This window comes from Mirounga leonina, unplaced genomic scaffold (genome assembly GCF_011800145.1).
Source record: "Mirounga leonina isolate KUSES-001 unplaced genomic scaffold, KU_Mleo_1.0 Mir_94, whole genome shotgun sequence".
In the NCBI taxonomy this organism is placed as follows: Eukaryota; Metazoa; Chordata; class Mammalia; order Carnivora; family Phocidae; genus Mirounga; species Mirounga leonina.
The window spans coordinates 50,006,160-50,025,750 of record NW_023270855.1 but is presented as its reverse complement, the minus strand read 5'-3'; the positions used below and the strand labels follow the sequence as shown (position 1 = coordinate 50,025,750).

At 59.6% G+C, this 19,591-nt stretch overlaps 1 protein-coding gene and 1 long non-coding RNA gene across 8 annotated transcripts in view; one reads left to right on the top strand and one right to left on the bottom strand.

Annotated features, from left to right (window-relative positions):
- Nucleotides 1-18,672, top strand: part of NFIX (nuclear factor I X) — a 94,286-nt gene extending 75,614 nt beyond the window's left edge. For 4 of the 7 annotated variants that reach the window (XM_034997995.1, XM_034997999.1, XM_034998000.1 and 1 more), the window contains 5 exons: nucleotides 2,872-2,994; nucleotides 5,173-5,348; nucleotides 10,794-10,941; nucleotides 13,048-13,139; nucleotides 17,458-18,672. In XM_034997995.1, coding sequence (XP_034853886.1) covers nucleotides 2,872-2,994; nucleotides 5,173-5,348; nucleotides 10,794-10,941; nucleotides 13,048-13,139; nucleotides 17,458-17,472 — 554 coding nt within the window. In that variant the 3' untranslated portion in view covers nucleotides 17,473-18,672. The remainder of the gene's footprint in view (nucleotides 1-2,871; nucleotides 2,995-5,172; nucleotides 5,349-10,793; nucleotides 10,942-13,047; nucleotides 13,140-17,457) is intronic. The other 3 variants (XM_034997994.1, XM_034997998.1, XM_034997997.1) reach the window with 3 other exon arrangements.
- LOC118005780 lies at nucleotides 8,424-17,466 on the bottom strand. The gene is made up of 3 exons (XR_004677875.1): nucleotides 17,309-17,466; nucleotides 10,413-10,504; nucleotides 8,424-8,817 (listed from the first exon to the last, which is right to left on the bottom strand). It is a non-coding gene; the product is annotated as an uncharacterized LOC118005780 (long non-coding RNA).
- Nucleotides 18,673-19,591: the final 919 nt, after the last annotated feature.

The window sequence follows — 19,591 nt, the reverse complement described above, 5'->3', positions numbered from 1 at the left end:
CTGCAGGGCCCACCCGGAGCGGGGCGGCTGGAGCCTCTTCTTCCCTCTCGGTTTACCTGGCGAGCCTCCCTCTGGTTCCCCTGCTGTGGGGTGGCACTGCCTGTCTTCTTGCCTCCTGATCTTCCAGAGGAGGGCAGACCAGGCCGAAGGAGGGAGTGGAGGCAAGGAGCTGGGCTGTCCCTACGTGGGCAGCAGAGCCCAGGGGTGTGGTGGAAGGAAAGCAGAGGCCCCAGGCACCGAGCTCTCGTGGTCTCCTTCTCTTGCCATTTCCCTGGAGAAGTTGCCCCAGCTCTGTGGTCCTCGTGGTTTAAAGCAGTTTCTCAGGCTGGGTGCCATGGACGTTTGGGGCCACATCATTCTCTGGGGTGGGGCCATCCTATGCACTGTAGGGCATTGAGCAGCAACCCTGGCCTCCACCCACCAGCCAGTAGTAACTCCCCACCCCTCCCCAAAGTATAATGACTAAAAATGTCCCTGGACATTGCTGAATATCCCCCGGCATAGGGGAGAGGAGAACAGAATCATCTTGAGAACCACTGGTCTGACGGGCCCAGCATCACAGAGAGGAGCGGAGCCTAGTAAAGAATGACCAGAATCATTTTTCCAATCAAGCAGGAAAGTTAGGGAAGGGCGGAGGTCTAAGGGAAGCCTGGCCAGTCCTCCCAGTACCCTCCAACCACCCCTTTCTTGGTGAACCCACCCACCTTCACTTCCAGTCCTGACTGGAGGCATGAGCAGACCCAGAGAACCCAGAAGGAAAGGAAGGAGAGTACGCGTGTGTGCACGCGCTGGTGTGTGTGTGCGTGTACGATACACGTACAAGGAGCCTGGCTGCGGGAGACTTCTGCCTGACGCACTGAGGGTACAACCTGTGTGTGTCCTTGAGGTGCGAGTGTCTTGGGGCCAGGGAGTGTGGACCCGTGTGTGGGGATTGTACACGGGGCATGTCTGCTCTGGTCAGGCCTGGGAACGGGAGCTTTGCTCTTGAGGCAGGAAGAGGAAGGCCTGACCTGATGTCGCTTTGCCTGGTGTTTTCCAGATGTGCCTCTACAGAGATAGGCCAGGCGGATGGGTCGGGGCAGGGGCTGGGGGAAAAGCAAGGCAGAAGGGTGGGGAGGCGCTCCTGCTTTCCTGTGGCCCAGATATAGTCTGCACAAGCTCCCTGCTCTCGGCTCCCTGGGAGGAGGGGAGGAGGGCTCATCTCCAGATGAGCCTGGGGAGTGGGCTCCAGACCAAGAGCAAAGCTCGCCTCTGTGGGACAGCTCTCCGGCGAGTCTTCGGGTGTCTCTCCCAGGGTTTCATGTGGCAAGCAGGGACCTGGGTCGACACAGCCCAGATGCTTCCCTGGGAGAGAGAGGAGGGGTTGAAAAGGCCCCGAAGACTCCACAGCCAGGGCCTCAGTTAACTGACTGCCCCTCAAGGACTCAAGTGCCTTGAGAGCCACATCCATCGTTGTCTCCTGGGGCTCAGCCCCCAGGTCCCTCTGCCCTGACCTGGTGCTCAAAGAGCTGTCCCCTCTCTGGCTCCCACTCTTATTTCTCAGCTGTCTGCTCCAGTGCCTGTCATTTCTGCTTCTTCTAGCTGTCCTGCCATGCACGGCCCCCAACATCCTCCTGCAGCACCCCCAGCTCCCTTGCTTTCCTTTTTTTTCCTCCGTACCCGCACCCCGCCTCCTGCGGTGTTGTTTCCCTGCGCTGCGACAAATCGCCAATTAAGCAGCCCAGCTGCAGGACAGGGAACAGCTGGGGAGGCGCTGTGCGGCCACAGGGACAGCTGTGCACAGCTGGTGGGGGTGCTCCCCACCCCCGCACTGTGCCAGCTATCAGGTGGCACACAGCTGCCGCCAGATAACACCTCTGCTGGCGGCTGGAAGTTCGCCCTTCCCCCACCGCTTCCCTCTGCGGTTAAGACTGCAGCCCCCACCCCCACCCCCCCACTCAGACTGATTCTATGCCTGAAAGATGGCAGCTCTGCAGATCTCCACCACTCCATCTTAGCCCTCCCATCCTGGGCACGGCCTTCTCCAGGCTCAGCCCAGGGCAGGAGACAAGTTCCCCTGGAGGACCTGGCCCAGGGGCCCTGCTGTGTCAGAGCATCACTTGGACATCATGCCCGCCTGGCACAGAGATGACCTTGGTTGGCAGCATCGGGATCCTTCAGGCAGAGCTGCAACGGGGTGTTCTCTGTGGCCCTGTCTCCCACTGAATGCCACCCCATCTCTGGCACCAGGAGCAGAGCAAAGCCCCGAAATGACCCATCCTACAGCTGCCCAGCCTCTGGATCCCCTGGCAGGGGAGTCCTTTCCTGTCCCGCGCTGCCCCCAGTGCCCGCCCAGGTCCTCCAGCCCCTTCCCAACTCTCTTGTCGGGTGTTGTATCACCCCTGCGGTCCCTCCTGAGGATTGGTGGCTTCTTCCTACCAGAGCCTCCCCCAGTCCAGGGCCCCCACAGAGCAGACCCAAACCCATCCCTCTTCCGGGTCCCCCCTCACTCTGAAGCTGGCTCCCCAGGGCTCCTCCTGCACACCTTCCCTGCCCCTTGCCCCTGCATCCCACCTTTTCATCCTGTGCCCTATGAGCTCCTTATCTGCTCATCAGGGAGCAAGATGAGCCCCCTTGCTCATCTCCTACCCAGCGCACCCAAGGGTCTCGTTTTCCTCTCCGATCAGAGCACCTGTAGCTGGCCCATCGGCATACCGGGCCTGAGAACCAGAGCGGGAATGGGGCAAAGGAGACAGGAAGGGGGTGTGGTGGGGAAGGGGTAGCCGGGAGGGGGCCCGAGGAGAGAAGGAGCTAGCTGCTGGCTTCCCACCTTCCCTTGCTCTCGCCTCGACCCAGCTAAACCTGCCCTGTGTTGCTGATTCCTCCCCCCAGGCCCGGCTTCTCTAAAGAAGTCAGGAAAGCTGGACTTCTGCAGTGCCCTCTCCTCTCAGGGCAGCTCCCCGCGCATGGCTTTCACTCACCACCCGCTGCCTGTGCTTGCTGGAGTCAGACCAGGTGAGAACTGGGGGGGCTTGGAGGGGGGCAGTGGGGGAGGCGGTGGAGCACTTAGGGGCAGCTGGCCAGGTGAAGGAGCCGGGGCTCCAGCCCCGGAGTGACAGCCGCAAGCTCTCTGAGTAGGCCGAGGTCTGGCGGAGGGTGGGCATGGGAATGGGCCCTCCCTCCGCGGCAGCCCCTCCTCACCCCGTTCCCAAGCACCCTCCCACTTGCTTCTCACTCCCCGTGTGCACGTCTGTGCATGGGTGCGTGCGTGTGTGCTTGTGTGTGCACGCATGTGTGGGCTGTGCTGCACCGGCCTGTCCCAAGGCCCTCTCCCCCCTGCCTGTGACGACGGAGGCCTCAGACCCACTCCTGTCCGCTCTCCTTTCCTCCTGCCCGTTGTGGGCGGGCAAGCTCAGGCTTCTCCCTCTGTCCTCCTTTCACCTCTTGTCTCCTAGCTCCTGGCTGAGCCCAGGGTCTGGTTTCTCAGCACCAACTTGGGGCGCTGTGGGGCACAAATTGACAAGAGCACTCAGGGGAGCCCAGGCCCCCTTCTCAGGCCCTCCGTGCCCTTTTCCGAAAGTGAAGGGCTAGGCCAAGGGGCTGGTAGCACCTGGGTTGTTCTCCAGGGAAAGGAGCAAGCCCACTCCCTCTGGGGGCTCTCTTGCTTCTGTCTCGGGAGAGGGTGCTTGGTGGGGGTGGGGGCGTGGGGACAGCTCAGCGTTCCTGAGGGGATGGAATCTGGCAGGGAGTTGTGGGAACTGAGTCCTCAGCCTCCCTGCTCCCTCATTTGCTTTTCCCCCCCTTGGTACCCTTCTGGCAGAAAGAGGCCTGGGCTTTTTTCTGGACACTGCCTGTGTCCACCCGCCTGCCGTCTTGCGGGCCCTTCTGTAGGACACGGAGAAGAGTGCAGTTTACCCTCCCAGCCTCCTCCTCGGGGCCTCCTGGCTGAGAGCCCAGAGGCAGCCTGCACTGGGGCAGGGTGTGGTGGCCACAAGGTGGGGGCGGGGACCCCAGGCCTGTGTGCAGGCAGCGGGAGGGCGGCAGGCCCAGCTCGGCTCAGCTTTTATGAACTCCAGAGAGAAGCCAAGTTTGCTCAGCCCCCTAATGAAACTGAGAGCAAGAGCGAGCTGATTGGAAACAGACCGGAGGGGGAGGACTGGGCCCAGGGAAGAGCTGGGGCCTGCGCCGGGGTGGGAGCTGTGTGTGGGGAGGATGCGTGTGCAAGGACCGTGGGGCTGAGCACGGAGGAACAGGGCCTGGGCAGCAGCGGCCAGAGGCACGGTCATGTGCGTGCAGGAGCCGGGTGTATGCATTTCAAGGGCTTGTCCTGCACAGGCAAGCGGCCCCGTCTCTAGCCAGAGCCTGGGAGTCCTTGGCCTCCTCCTTCCCTCCCCCAGACTCGCACCTAGGCCTGGACCAGGGTGAAGGCAGTGAGGCGCTCACCACAATGCAGAGTGTCAGGAGGCGCCAAAACCTTAGCCATCAAGATAAATAATATTTAATGTAATATTGTTAAAAAATTGAAACGATTGCAAAAAAATATACAAGGAATAGCTATCAACGTTTTAAACAAAAGAGGGGACTGGCCTTGCATTTGCCTGACCTTGCCTTGTTCGTGTCACCCTAGCTCCAGCCCTGCTTCTAATCAGACTTTATCACAAAGACAAGCAGCTGGCTGACCAGCCCTAGTTTGCCAACTGAACTTTTTATTTTAAAAAGTATTAAAAAAAAGATTTATTTATTTGTTTTGGCGGGGAGGGGCCAAGGGAGAGAGAGAGAATCTCTAGCAGACTCCCCACTGAGCGCAGAGCCCGGCGTCGCGCTCACTCGATGTCACAGCCCTGCGATCACGACCCTGAGATCATGACCTGAGCCAAAATCAAGAGTCCAATGCTTCACCGACTGAGCCGCGCAGGCGCTCCGCCAATTCGGCTTTTTAAAAATACTGCATTAAGATATTACTTACCTCGATTGCCGAATCATCTGGCACTGCCTTAACTTTCTCACCAGAGGCCGGTGCCTCACTCTCCTCACCCTGGTCCTGGCCCTGATCTGACCCCATTCTCCCTTTTCATCTGGTTCCTCAGTGCTTTGTCTGACCAGCAATCCCCCCGCCACTGCCCCGTCTTCCATCGCGTGCCCCTCTACCTGCTAAGCCCTGATGCCCTCTTCTTCCTGCCCACGTGCACGCAGGGAGTCCCCGGGCCACAGCATCAGCGCTGCACTTCCCCTCCACATCCATCATCCAGCAGTCGAGCCCGTACTTCACGCACCCGACCATCCGCTACCACCACCACCACGGGCAGGACTCGCTGAAGGAGTTTGTGCAGTTCGTGTGCTCGGACGGCTCGGGCCAGGCCGCCGGACAGGTGAGTCCAGAGGCCCCAGGAGCCCTGCCACAGCTCATCTCTGCATCCGTCCGTCTGTCTCGGGGCTCACAGGGAGAGGGTCCGAAAGCCGGGAGCCCTCCTGGGGCTGGAGCGGCAGAGAGTCGGTCGTGCCAAACACCTCCGTCTTCTGGATCTGGGGGTAGGGGTCCGTGTGTAATGCCAGGCCTGTCTGTCAGTCCCGAGTTGGGGGCGGGGGCAGTGGCCGGGCCTGCTTTGCTCGCGCTCCTCGCCCTCCCCTCGGTCTCTGTGCCCCCAGTAAGAGTGTATCCGTGATCTATCCAACCCGGCCTGGACTCCTTACCTCGTAACACCCCTCTTACCACCTCAGAGCTACAAGGATTGTGTAGGTTCTAGGCCAAGGGTTCCTCGCCTTGGCACTGTTGACATCTGGGCTGTTCATTCTTTGTTCTGCGGGGCCGTCCCGTGCACTGTGGGGTACTGAGCAGCATCCGCGCCCGCCCCCCCCCCCCCGCCCCATAATGCAAGCTGCATCACCCCCCAGTCCCGATGATCAAGAATGTGTGCCCTGGGGGCATCATCATTTCCTGGTGAGAAGCCCTCGGTAGAGGAAAGGCCCTCCTTCCTTCCAACAGGAGCTGTCGTGGAGTCTCCTGTTGGCAGAACTCTTAGCAAGAGGTTCCCCGGTCAGTTATTGTTCTGGAGCGACGCCCTTCTGCTCCTCAGCCTAGGAGAGACGCTGGTTGCCCATGGAGCTCTGTCGCCCACTGCCCTTCTCCGTCAGCAGGCCCTAGGGCCCAGTCACTGACAAGCAGAAACACAGGCCCTCAGCAAAGGGCTTATCCCAGACAGTGGTGGGCCAGAGGTGACCCTTCAGTGAGACAGGGGTCCTCCCTTCGTCCCTGGGAGCACTCAGGGTTGGGACACAGTGGTCCCTAGACCCCTAGGAAGGCTGTAGAGTCCCAGCAGCACACTGCACTGTGAGAAGGCCCAGCCCCTCTCCCCGCAGCTGGCCCAGCCTGGAAACCCGTTGTGAGAGGTCGGGTGGGAAGGACGCTCAAAGGGCCGTGGTGGGGAAAGGTGTTCGGAAGCCTGTGCCAAAGGTGGCCCAGGAAGAGCCGTGGGCGGCCCTTGGCCACGCAGCCCAGTGCTGCCTCAGGGCGGCCTGTACACATGGGCATTTGCTAAGTGCTGGTGTATTGATTTGGGGCTGGGCTGCGGCTCAGCCTCCTCACTCTTGCTGTCCAGAACGGAAGCTGGTCCTCTTCCCTCTCTCCTGTTCTCCCTCCTTCTGCTTTCCTCGTTTCCTTCTCCCCTTTTCCCTGTGAGGTTTCTCTTGCTGGCTCTGCAGCTCCTTAGCGCACTCAGAGCCTTGCCCACCTCTCTGGACAAGCTCTGTCCACTTTTAGGGGCATGGAGGGAGAAGTGGCCATGACCCCCAAAAGCTACTACGCCTCCTTCAGAGATGCCAGCAGACTCTACGGGAGCTACCAGCCCATGTCCCAGCGCCCTGGGTCTGGAATATGGATTAGAGAGTCCAGGAACTCCACCTCGCCTGCCTTCTCACCCACAGAGGCAGCTGGGGTTAACCAAAATGAGACTGACCTGAGGGACCAATTTAGCCCAAAGAGCCAAACCTAACTCACCCTCGGGAATATGGGTCAATCCATCCTTAAGCATCCTGATGATGGCTGGGTCCTGAGCCTCTCCCCTGACTTGACGGTTCAAGATTAAGGGCTCATCTGGTCCAGAAGGCAGATGGATAAAACACTGCAGACAGGAGGGCAAACAGTCACTCTGATTGATCAGAGAGCCTAGCCCGGCTGGGGAGCAGTCTCTCTGGGTTTCCTCTTGTGGCCTGTTGTGCCCAGAGAGGAGGGGGGGTGTCTTCAGTGAGCCTCTCCCTGGGGCTCGGCAGCAGGCTCTGGAGGAGGAGTGAGCGAGAGGCCCCAAGCTCTGCAGCTGTCCTGGTGTCAGGGAATGGCAGTACCAGGCTGCTCTGGTTCCGTGGCTGCCTCCAGAGCAGTGGTTCTCAGTCTTAGCATGCACGAGTCACCGGAAAGGCTCAATAACATGCAGGTGCCTGGGCCTCACCTGCTTCTGATTCAGCAGGCCTGGGGTGGGGCCGAGAATCTGCATTTCTCCCCAAGTTCCCAGGTGATGCTGTTTCTGGTCGGGTGATCCACTTTGAGAACCATTGATCTAAAGTCTAAAGGAGTAAATTCCTAAGCTCTTTGAGAATGTGAAGTTTCAGATCATCTTTGCAGAAAAAAAAAATATGCATACAAAATTTTTACAATTTGCAAAAGGGTTCCCAGGCACCACCCCTGTGCTCATCCTCGGACCACAGCATGAGGCCCTAATTGAGAAGAGCCAATCAGTAAAGGCCAAGGCCAAATGGACACACCACTCAGAGGAGATGCAAAGGGCCGAAGGAGGATGCCTGGTTAGCTGTATTTCTGGCAGAGAGAAGAGACCGCCCAGTGAACGCGATGGAGAAGTCACAGGGCCCAATGGGAGAGCGTGACTCCGGGAGGCAGGAAGACTGGTTGTAGGTCAGCCTCAAGCACCACCACCGGAGCGGCCAGGCCTGCGTCTTCACCTGTCCATTGAAAGTGAAGAGCTATCCCAGTCTCCAGGTTCCTTCTAGCTTTTAACTCATGAGGTTTCAAGGCACCGCAAAATCACAAGACCTCGAGATTTTTTAAAACCTCAACTTGTACCCCGATCAGAGTTGAGATATCCTAGCCTGATTGGAAGTAAGTTCCAGAAACTAAATGTTGTAAATCAGCGGTTTTCGATGTCTGGCCATGTCGAGCTGGGATTGGCTTCATCAAGTGCGATGAATGATTTAGGTCCTCCTGAGGGGAGACAGGTCTTGAGGACTAGAAGAAGGCACTGGCCACCCTGTGGGAGCAAGGGCTACCTGGAAGGCTCTATGTCCCAGCCCCTTGGTGGGGGGCGCCCAAGCTTAGGATGGCCTGGAGTAAAGGAGTGAGGCTGTGATCTCTCGAGACTCCCGTTTCCTGCCCTGATGGAAGAACAAGCTAGGCACCAGATAGGCCACAGACATGAGGGGAGGCAGTTGCCTGTTTCTGAAAGGACACCTAGCACAAAGGGTCTCCAGCCCAGGACACAAACCGGGATCAGCAGCCCCTACTTGCTTTTGTCAGGGGACCTCTGAGTGGGCAGGAAAGAGCAAATCAAGGGAACCGTTTGGAAGGACAATGTCAGACCTGGGTGCTGGTCTTTAGAGGTGAAGGGTCGGGGGCGGGGCGCGGATGGCCAGAGCTCAGAAGGGTGTGGCCTGCGTGGGTCAGACATGGGGCTCGATGATTTGAAAGTGCAGCAGGATGGACTAGTCGATTCAGCTCAGTCAGTGGGACTTGAATGCTGCACGCCTGGGCCACACGGAGGTGGCTGTCCCCAGGCTTGCTGGGGAGCCTGGGAGGCAGCCTGCTTCAAAGGCTATGGTGGAGGTCACAAGTATCTGAGAAAAAAAAAAGGCAGAGAGAGATGGATGGTGATTTAGGGTATCTGGCTGGTCCCATGTTGGGGATGGTGTTTTCTGAGCAGGCCTTAAGGAGTGTGGGAAGGAGTGTTGTAGACAGAGGGTTCTGCAGTGAGCACATGTGTAGCCCTCAACTGCTTAGGCTGTGTTCTGGAAACCCCAATTGGTTTGCAATGGGGAGTACTTGGGAGGAGGTGAATGTAGGGGCATGGGTGGTGGAGGACCCCATCTGGGCTCCACCATAGGGGCCTTGAATGCCCAACCGGGGGGCTTGTATTTTATGTTACACACAGTCAGAGCTGGGGAAGGGGAGGGGAAAAGCCTGAGCACCTTTGGAGTTGGAGAAGAGGGTTGGGATGAGCCCGCTGGAAAAAATTCACAAGGTCCCTGGAGTGAGAGAGACATGGTTGTGAATTTCAGGCCTCATCAGTTACAGCTAGGTGACTTTAGATAAACCACTCAGCTGCACAGAGCCTCAGTTTCCCCAGTTGTGAAAGGGAAAGAATCAAGCTTCCCTTGCATCAGGGTTTCCCAGCCACGGCACTATTAACGTTTGGATTGTTGGGCCTTTATCCTGGGGGCCATCTCGTGTATTGCGGGGTGTGTAGCAGCATCCCCAGCCTCCCCCCCCCAAGACGCCAGCAGCACCCCTGGAAGTGGTGCTACCCAACATGTCTCCAGACATTGTTAATGCCCGCTGCCGGGGACAGAATCCACCCCACCACCCCGGCCCCAGGCAAAACCTGCTGCCTTACAGGGTTGGAGGATTGGACACCACCTGAGTAAAGTACCTGGTACACAGCCGGGCGCTGAGACACTGAACTAAGGAGTACACCGTTAGCACAGGGGAGACCCCTGGGGAGTCTCGTCCTAATCCACGTGGAACCAGTGAGGATAGAGGTTGGGCTGGCTCACCCACCCATAGAAGGAGCAGCACAGGAGCCTCCCAAAGCCTTGCACCTGGATGGCTGGGGATGGGGCAGAGCTCTGTCCCTCGGGTGAGGGGACTGTTTAGGACTCAGCTCTGGCCCACCCAACCTGAGCCCAGGCTGTAGGTGGTCATCGAGAGCACTGCCCAGAGCTCCAGGGAGGCATCTCCAGGGAAGCTGTGCCTGCAAGAGGCCAGGGACCTCTGCCCCTCCCTGTGGTGCCTACGTCCCCTGAATCCCAAAGGCTGATGCATGCAAGGCACACGGGGCTTGGGGAGGAAACTTGAGTTTGAGGCACAAGAGGGAATAAAGCTGAGGAATGGATCTGGCAGCCAGGCATCCCAGGCTTCCGAGGCACTGTACAGGGAAGTCCTCTCGAAGAGCCTCGTGGGAACTGGAGCTGGCAGCGATGGATTTTCGTCTTGGGCTGTTCTGTAGAAAATGGGCCAGCACCCATGATCCTCAGGCTGCCGGAGTCAAGGGCAAGCCCCCCAGTACCCGGCGTCTCCCTAGGCCGTGATGTGGGGTAGACGCCGAAGGGCCTGTAGTCCTTGGGTGGGTCAGCTGGCCCCACCCCAGGGGCCCACAGAGGGGAGGCATGCGTGTGTTTTCCGGGGACAGTGGGGGTGAGCTGACACATCTTACCTGCTGAGGCAGAAGGTCTTCAAGAGCATGAGCGTTCTAGGTGCGCTGCTTATATGGTTAGATGGCATGTTTCAGTACCTAAAACATGTTCCCTAAGAAAAATACAAACCACTCGTCGGACACCCCCTCTCGTCCCTCCCACAACTTCAAAAGAGGACCACCAAAAAAAAAAAAAAAAAAAAAAAAAGAGAGAGAAACACCTGAGAGACCAAATAGAAGCCTCACACCCTCACCCACCCTGTGCCCCGGAGGAGACGAGCCCATCCTGCATCTTCTACCGGGAGCGCCCGCTCTCAGGAGCGAGCTGGCGTGGCCGCGCAGGGGAGCGTGTGTCTGTGTGGGATGTGCCTTCATGCGTCACTCTATTTATGTTGTTCGCAGCCCAACGGTAGCGGCCAGGGCAAAGTCCCGGGGTCATTTTTGCTACCGCCGCCGCCTCCAGTGGCCAGACCTGTGCCCCTTCCTATGCCTGATTCCAAATCCACCAGCACTGCCCCAGACGGCGCCGCCTTGACTCCTCCATCACCTTGTAAGTGGACGATGAAACCGAAACCACAACGCCCAGCATCCCTGGCCCATCTAAACAGTCTCCACGGCAAAAAGAAAAACCCCTGCCCCGCCCACCACCAAAGCCCCCCAACCCAGAGCGCCATGGAGCCTCCCACCCGGACAAGAGCAGAGCTGAGCCCCCCAGTCATGGCCTCCCGGGCCTCAGTTGCACCAGCCAGCACCCCACGAGCTCCCCTGCCCACCCGCTGCTCCCAGCCGGGGGCCCCTGGCCCAGGCCCCTCCCGGGGGCGGGAGGGGGAGCACAGTGGGGCACGCAGGCCAGGGGTGCTGGCCAGGGTGGGAGGGGGGTGGGGAGGCACAGCCATGCCATCTTCATGCCTGATTGCTGTTTTTTTCATTTTTCGTTTTTTTGTTTTTTGATTTTTGTTGTTTCGTTGTGCCCCGCTACACCAAAAAAATTAAATGTAACCACAAGGCGACGCCACCACCATCCCCTTTTGGCCTTGCCCCCTCACCTCCATTCCGGGGCCCTTGGGCCTCTAACTGTACAGCAGGCTGGCCCCTGACCTCCTCCCCTTCAATCTCACATTTGGTTTCTCGTTGTTCCTCTTTTTTTTCTTTTTTCTTTTTTTTTTTTTTTCCTCCTCCCATCCCCCTCCCTTCCCCAGGTTGAATGTTCCAAGGACAAGGGAGGGCTCTGGGCCTCGGCTTACTTCATCTCTTTCCTTCTCTCTCTCTCTCTTTTAACCAATGACAATTTTTGTTAAAGGGAAAAAAAAAAAAATCTGAGTTGAGAGGCCCCAGGTAGACCCGACGTGTGAAGGACAGGAGAGGTGGAGGGTGGGAGGCGTGCCGTCTGTGGGCAGGGGGTGGGCAGCGCTTCGGGCGCTCTGGGGGCTGGCAGGCCACGGGCCAGGACTCCCTGGTCAGCAGTGGGAGGGGCGGCCCATCTCACTTCTCTCCGTCTCGCGCTCTCTGTTGCCTTCTTTCTCATGGTTTGAGTTCTTTTCCCCTCTCCATCCTCTTCATGCCATCTTCCCATCTGCATCCGCCATAAGACACGAAGTCATGGTCATGGTCATTGGAGGTGGGCAGGGTGGGGGAGGAGGCGCCAGGCTGCAGGGTGGCTGGGGGGCACCCTGGACAGAATCTGGTGAGCACGCAGTCCCTGGGGTGTATCTGGTAGAGGGTGTGTGTGGGGGGGATCCCTGGCATCCTGTGACACTCTTGTCCCTTCTGGGGACATCCTCCCTACTGGGGGTGCAGGACCCATTCCCTCCCATAGAGTTCCAGCCAGAAAACCTGAGAAGAGCTTAGGGGTGTTTGGCTGCCCATTTGCCCCCTCAGGCTCCAGAACAACAAGCCCTAGGGCTCTGCCAGGCCCTCCAGCCTCCTCCTCCTCCTGTGCTGTGGCCCATCTCAGGCCCTGGGAACTGCAGGACCACAGGAACTGGCTCATCCATCAGAGGAGGAGGATGCCTGCTGGGCCTGAGCCTTGCCACCTTTGGGCCCAAGCTGGCAGCCAGCTCCTCTCTCTGACCCTGTCCCTCCCGACTCAGCCCTCCGTTGGGCCCCTTCAAGTTCCCTGAGCCATCAGCCCCATGCTTGGGACTGCCCAGCGTGGTTACATGATGCAGCACCCAACCAGGTGCCCTGGTTGGCGAGGTGGCCTGGCTGAGCTGGCCTTCCCTGAGCAGGGTGGGGCCGGTCCGGCAGAGCTCCCAGCCTCCCACCCTCCCAGGCTCCCTCTTCCCAGACCCAAGAGAGTCCGTGGGAAAGCAAGGGTGCCTCGCTTCAACGAGGGCTATCCTCAGTCCTGCTCAGTGCCTGGTTTGGGGACAGGGTCTGTGGGACCTCAGCTAAAGCCTCCAGGGCCCCTCCCTCACCCCGGACCAGGAGAGAGGACACCTGGCTGAGGTGGAGTGTTGGGGGTGGGGGACAGTGTGTGCTCCTGGTCAGTGAGAGGATGATGGGACCCCTCCGGCCTGTCCTTCCCACTGCCAGCCTAAGCCCTGGCAGTATGGTCTAATCCAGTCTCTCCCTCTCTCAGCAGCCCCGAAGGGCAGTGCCTGGGCAGGCCCCAAGGCCTCACGGGGTCTCTCCCTCTCTTCCCTGCTCCCCACAGCATTCGCAACGACAGGCGCCTCCTCTGCCAACCGGTTTGTCAGCATCGGACCCCGGGACGGCAACTTTCTGAACATCCCACAGCAGTCTCAGGTAGGAGGCCCTACCCACGATGTGGATGTGCGCGTAGGGGGAAGAGGCAGGGGTGGGCGCATCGTGGGTGTTAGGGAAGAGGCCGGTTCCTTGGGGCCAATCCGGGAGAAGGGGCTAGGGCAAGGCTGGAGGGCCCAGGCTTTTGCAAGCCCAGCTGAGCCTGCCTCCCCAGGCAGCCCCCAGGTCCCTTGGCTAATCAGCTAATTGGATAATTAGCTCTGACAGCCCCGGCCCTGGGGAAGGCGGCCAAAGACCTGAGGCTAGAGGCGCTCTGGGCCAGGCCTGGTGGTAGCCCGAGGCCCCGTCAGGAAGAGGACAGCTCTGCCTGTTGCTCTCCTCCCCTCCAGCTGGAAGCCCTGGCCCCCAGCCCTCCCTTCTTCCTTGGCTTTGGGTGGGCTGGGCAAGGGGTGGAGGAGGGACAGAGCCGTCCTGGTGGGCTGCATGCCCAGCGACTCTGGCACCCAGGGTAGGGCAGGGCCTGTTGCCACCCTGGAGGCCCCTCCCTCACGTCCCCATGAATCCTGTTAGAGGGGAGGCCGGGCTGTTGGAACCTCCGGTCCAGCTCCCGTCTGTCCCCAGTTCTCACAAGGAAAACTCCAGCCCTCCTGCTGGAATGCCCTGGATCCGGCTTTGTACAGGCATCTGTGCGCGCGCGCACACACACGCATGCACGCGCGCGCCCGTGGGTCCCCTCCTCCCTGTGCCTGTCCCCAAGGGGCTGGGAATAGCCCACAGAGCCCCGGGCCCTGGGGTGCAGGGAGGACCCACCTCAGGAGTAGGGCAGAGGCAGCTTTTACAACTTCTCAGAAAAGAACATGCAAATAGCTTTTCTTTTGCACATTTCACAAAAACACTACCCTGTGAGCCCAAGGCCTTGGAGGCTTTCTTCGCCCCAGGAAATCCACCTGGGCCCAGAGCCCCAGGGCCACCTCTTTCAACTCCTGCTCCTTTACTGCTCTGAGGCCCGAGTCCAGAGAAAGTTGGTGGATGGAAGTTTTGTGTGTGCGGTTTGAGGTTTTGTTTTTTTTTCCCTTTTCCTTTCCCTCCCTCCCTCAAAAAAAAAAAAAAAAAAAAAAAAAAAAAGCCAAAAAACTTTGTCAAACTTCAAACTTCGGAGCTCCCTAGTGGCAAGGAGGGGAGGGGAGGGGAACTTCAACCCCCTCCAGCTTCCCGCCCCCTTTCCCCAGAGTCACGTCTGACCCGTCTGGTTTCCAGGAGCAACCAGACATGATGTAACACCCAGATGAACTTGAACTTGGGGGTGTTGAGAAGAAAAACAATGGCTCCGAGCAGGGGCTGGAGCCAGCCCCCTCCGCTGCTCTGTGCCAGGGAGGCCGAGAGAGCCCTGCTGGCAGAGGGCGGGAGGGGGTGCCAGAGGAAGGGACAGCAGGCGGGCCTCCCCTCCTGGCTCTGGGCTGGCACCAGGCGGCAGGGCTCCATCGCTCTCGCCCTGCCTCCCTCCCTCCCTCCCTCCCTCTGCCCCAGCGCCTATAGCTCCGTGTTGCTTGCTCACTCTTGGGGACCACTGCCGCGAGTCCTCCCCCCCACCCTGTTTCCGCCTCCGTGTGCTTTCCCTTCTTCACCTTCTCTGCTCACTTTGCTAGACTTTGGGGCCAAGGCAGAGTTTGAGGCAAGTTTGGGAAACGGTTCTTCTCCCCCTTGTTTTGCAAAGGGACCTGAGCCCCGGGCCCAGCAGGCAGGTGTGTCTGGGGGTGACGGTGGGGGAGACTGGAGCCGGACAGGGCCCACACAGCCGAGAGCCCTTGGGCCTGGGGGCAGGCAGGAGGCTGCAGCGGGCGCAGGGGGTACAGTGGGGGGGGCGGTTTCCACAGTAACCAGTGACTTTAGCTGATCTCTGGAGCACCAGATGGAGAGAGAACAATAGAATGAGGGAAGAAAAGAGAATTTTAGCAATTTTGTCATTCCCTGGGCAGCGCTTTTTACTTAGTTTTAATCAATTTTGGACCTGGCTCAGGAAGCAGAAAGGGTGAGCAGAAAAAGCCACTTTGTGCTTGGCAGCAGATGCCCCCCCTCTTTCCTGGGACCTGTGGGGAGGCACTGGGGAGCTATCCTGGAACCACCTTTGTCCCTAACTCCAGGCCTTGAACTGGAGTCTTCCTCCTCTGGCGGGGGTGGGGGGACTCCCCAATCTGAGCACTGGTGGTTGTCCCCTGCCGTGCAGCTCAGGGGACCCCAAGGGGACCAGCTTGGCTCCTTGGCTTAGTCCGACAAAGACAGAGGGGCCAAGCAGGCTCTCCACATCCCCGTTGTCCTCTGCCTCCTTTCCCTCACAGGGAGAGTGAGGGCCAGGCTCACACAGCCGTGCTGCAAGGGTTCCCGTGTAGTCTCTCCTTGGGAAGGGGGCCTCAGAGAATACAGAGGTCTGAGACCACAGTGACAGGGGCTCACCAGGCAGCTCCCTCCTCCTCAGGCCAGGACTGGAAGCCCAGGGGCTGGCTGCTGACTCAGCCCCCCCCAACTCACGGGGTGCCTCGGGCCTGGGTTTCCCCCGTGCAGTGCCAAGTATCCCATGAGCCTCCCTTTAAAGGCCTTTAGTCAGTTGATGGGGTTGGACTTCGGGCAGTTCCTGCAGGAGCCCCGCCACAGGAGGGCAGGTCTCCTCTGGGTGTTGTCCAGCACGTGGCAGGAAGTTTGGCATCTCTGCCCACGCAGTAAACGCCAGCATTGTGGCAACCCCAAACCCCCATTCTTCCAAATGTTCCCCATCTGCACCATCCAGTGGGGCAGGCGCTGGCCATGTGTGGCTGTTGAAGTTCAAATGAAATAACTCACTAGAGAAAACTTCAGTCCCTCAGTGACCCTAGCCACATTTCACTTGCTTAGAAGCCGCATGTGGCTCGTGGCTACCACATGGGATAGGGCAAACAGAGAATGTTTCCATTGTCAAGAAGGTTCTAGGTGATCTAGCAGGCCCTTTGTAACACTAAAACTCCTTGTGTGTATCTCACAGAAGGCCTCCTGTGGTCCCAGAGCCTGAGGGGCGGGTCCGGCCTGCAGGCAGAATCTGTGTGGCTGAAACAAGTGGTTTTAAACACTGACAACTTTCACATGCAGTGCTGCCTGGACTTTTGGCTTCTTTCGGAAAGCTGGCTGATCTGGCTGCCCCGGGCCCTCACTCCAGTGCGGCAGCCTTGGCCCTGGGCTCCCTGTGAGCACGCCACACGTGGTGGTTCGGGTCGGAGCTGTCCCTCATGTTTGAGTCCTGGCTGGGCCAGGCGGGCAGACTGTGTGGCCTCAGGCAGGTCAGCCACCCTCTCCCTGCCTAGCTTCTGTGTGGGGTTGGAGCAAGGGTAGAATGGGCTGCTACCCAGTGCTGGCTCAGTAGTTAGCTCTGCTTGGCTCCTGCAGATCTGAGTCTGTGACCCAGAGCCTGGGAGAGGCCCTGAAATACATTTTCAGGGACCCCTTTTTGGCCCTGCAGGTACTACCAGGCCTACCCAGGTCCTGTAGACCATAGAGCAGAACACCTCCCTACCCGCCCCTCCCCCGCTGCCCCCTGGCCACAAGGTGGGGCCAGAGCCTTTGGTGGAGGGCATTGCCAAGCAGCCCCGCCTTTGGGTCAGGTGTATTTTGTGATGAGGAGCCACCAAGACTCGTTTGTGGGAAGGTGACTCCCCCTGCTGGCACCCTGAGGGAAGCGACTCCCGCCCCAGGGAGCCTCGGGTCCTTCCCCCTGCGCCAGGTGCCCTGAGGGTAGAGGATCAAGCACAGTGGGCTACGGGGCCCCTCCCCCAGGCCGGTACTGCTAGGGACTGAAGCCATGTGGTGTCCCCCGCCCCCTTCCCCAGCCTTTCAGCCTGTGGGACCTTGGCTGGGGAGTACAGACGGGAATTTCTGCTTTTAATCCAAAGAGACAGAAAGAAAACTCAGCAAGAAGCTGAGCCACCCCCACCCCACTCCCAAAACCCCTCTGGGGACAAAAGCTCCAGCCTGGCATCCTCCCCATCCTGCAGGACCCATACAAAAACCTAAACAATTGGAAACATGGCCAGATCCCAGGTCTGTGCCTTTGCCAGCTCCAGCCACGGGGGTCCCACCCGCTGGGCACAGTGCCCACGGGAAGGCCAGCTGGACCCTAGCACTGGGGGGCAGGGTCTCTTGGGGGCGGCAGGATTCCCATAGGAGGTACGGACAGAATGGGGATGTACCTCTTCGTGGGGTGTTGCTGTCCTTGGCTCTGCTGGAGGTGGGCCCTCCAGGGGCCTTGGGCTCTGGCCTGAAGTCAGCGGGCCAGGTGGGATGGAGAAGAGACTCGTCCCTGCTGTTCTCAATACGGCCTCTTTTTGTCCCATTTCAGTCCTGGTTCCTCTGATAAGATCGACAAAAAGAAATGACAAAATGTAAAGAAGAGGTTCCTCAAACGGGGGGAGAAGAAATTTTGAGACGTGGAAAAATCCCCCGGCCCAGCCCCACCGAAAAGCAAAAATTAGACGTCGTCAGCCACTCAGCCCTTGTCTCCTCCAGCCCGGGGAGCTCTGCAGGCCCCCAGAAGCAGCCCAGTTCTCGGAGAGCCCTCGGAAGAGGCCTCGGTGGAGCTGTGCACCAGCAGCCAAGCAGAAGGAAACCTGCAAACGGACTCTGTTAAAGTAGAGGACAGCAAGGAAGGAAGGATGCAGCAGAACTGCCTTTCTCCCCACCCTACCCTGCCCCGTCCTTCCGGGGAAGGAACGAAATCAACCCAACAAAGCGACCAGCACAGTTCTAAAGGGGCCTGTCCTCCACCCTCACCCTTCCTAGGGGAACCCCATCCCCAACTCGGGCCGGAGCTTCACTAGGGAGCTCGGAGGACAAGCTTGTACAAATGATGGGGTGCAGATCCAGAGGGTTCTCCCTCCAGACTCCGCCCCCTCCCTGCCTGTCTCTCGCCCCCCCTCCCCTGCCCCCCAGCCCCCACTGCCTTGGCCTCTGGCTTCTTCCCCCAGCTGCTCTGGACTAGGTGAGGCCCGTGGCTTCCAGGTCTGCCTGCCCTACCTTCGGGCTAGAAGCCCCCCCACCCCGCCCCGGGAAGGGGTGGGGGCAGGGAGCGGCCCCTGGAGCTAGATTCTTGCTCCTGGAATGGAGGGTGTTCTGTCACCCCACCCTGAGCTTCGAGGGTAGTTTCAGGGCCCCAGACCCCTCTGTACAGTCCATAGGAAAGAGTCGGAATGCTACGACAGCCCGTCCCAGCCTGGGACAGGCCCCCTCTTCCCTCTCTCCGCAGGCCGGGAAAATCACTCTCTGGCCGCGCCACGAGTGAGGGGAGGCGGGCCCCAGGTCGCCCCCACACCCCAGCCCCGCATGCAGGTGCCCTCGCTCTGCCCCACCGGCCCCTGCCCCTGCCCCTCACACAGACAGCCCTGCTGTGGCCGGGCCGGAGAGTGGAGCAGAAAGGGGACCCCGGAGCCGAGCGAGGAGGACGAGGCAGCCGCCGCTGCCACTGGCTAAGCGCCACCTGCGCTAGGTAGGCGTCCTGCTCGCCGACTTTCAGTCCTTTGGAGGGTGTTGGGTGTTGTCCTTTTTCAAAAGTGTTTTGGAGCTTTCTCTGTCCCCCCCCCCCCGCCCCCGCCACTTTCTCCACCACATGGGCCTCCTGGCCACTTCTCTCTGGATTTCAGCTGTAATGTCTTTACTCTTTTTTTAGGGGTGGGGCATTCATTTGTTTGGGTCTTTTGCCGTTGCAATTGGGAACTCCTCCTCCATTTGAGCAACTTGGGAACAATTTGGTAACGCACCACAGGAAGTAGCTCTCCCCACCCTCCCCCTGCAGCCCCTTACTCCCCGCCACGGGATGGTTGGGGGCCAGTCCAGAGGGTCTTCCGAAGCCCCCTGGGAGGGAGGGAAGCAAGAGCATGCCCAGCCCCCCTCCAGGGTGTGACTTGGCCCCTCTGGCTTGTCTTTCTGTGCCTTACTCCCTCCTCCCTGCATCTCCCTTCCTAGGCCCCCTTCTCAAGTCCTTGTGCCTCTCTCTCTCTTTCTTAACTGTATGAAAACACAAAGCACAGGTCAGGATCCTCTGAAAGTCAGTCAACCCAACATTGCACCGTAGGGGTGGGGTGTGGGCTTTATTTATTGTGACTCTAGTTTGTGAGGCTGTGGCCCCAGCAGGGAGGGAGGAAGGAGGGGAGGGAGCTGGCCGGGGAGGCGAGGAGGGCCCTGACCTGGGGCAGAAGGGGCCAGCGAGGGGTGCCTCCTCCTCAACTGGAAGCCACAAGGTGGCTGGCCCCGTGAGTGGCTTTTGTTGGAAGTTGAGCGAAGGCCCTCCCCCATCCGCGTGCAGCCCTCGGGGAAGACCGGGACTGAGAAGCAGGGGACAGGGGATCCCGCGGGAGCCTGGGTGGGGGGGGCGTGGGGAGTAGGGCGGGGGTGGGGTGGGGGGCCGGGTGGGCCGGGCGTGACGCGCGGTCAAAGTGCAATGATTTTTCAGTTTGGTTGGCTAAACAGGGTCAGAGCTG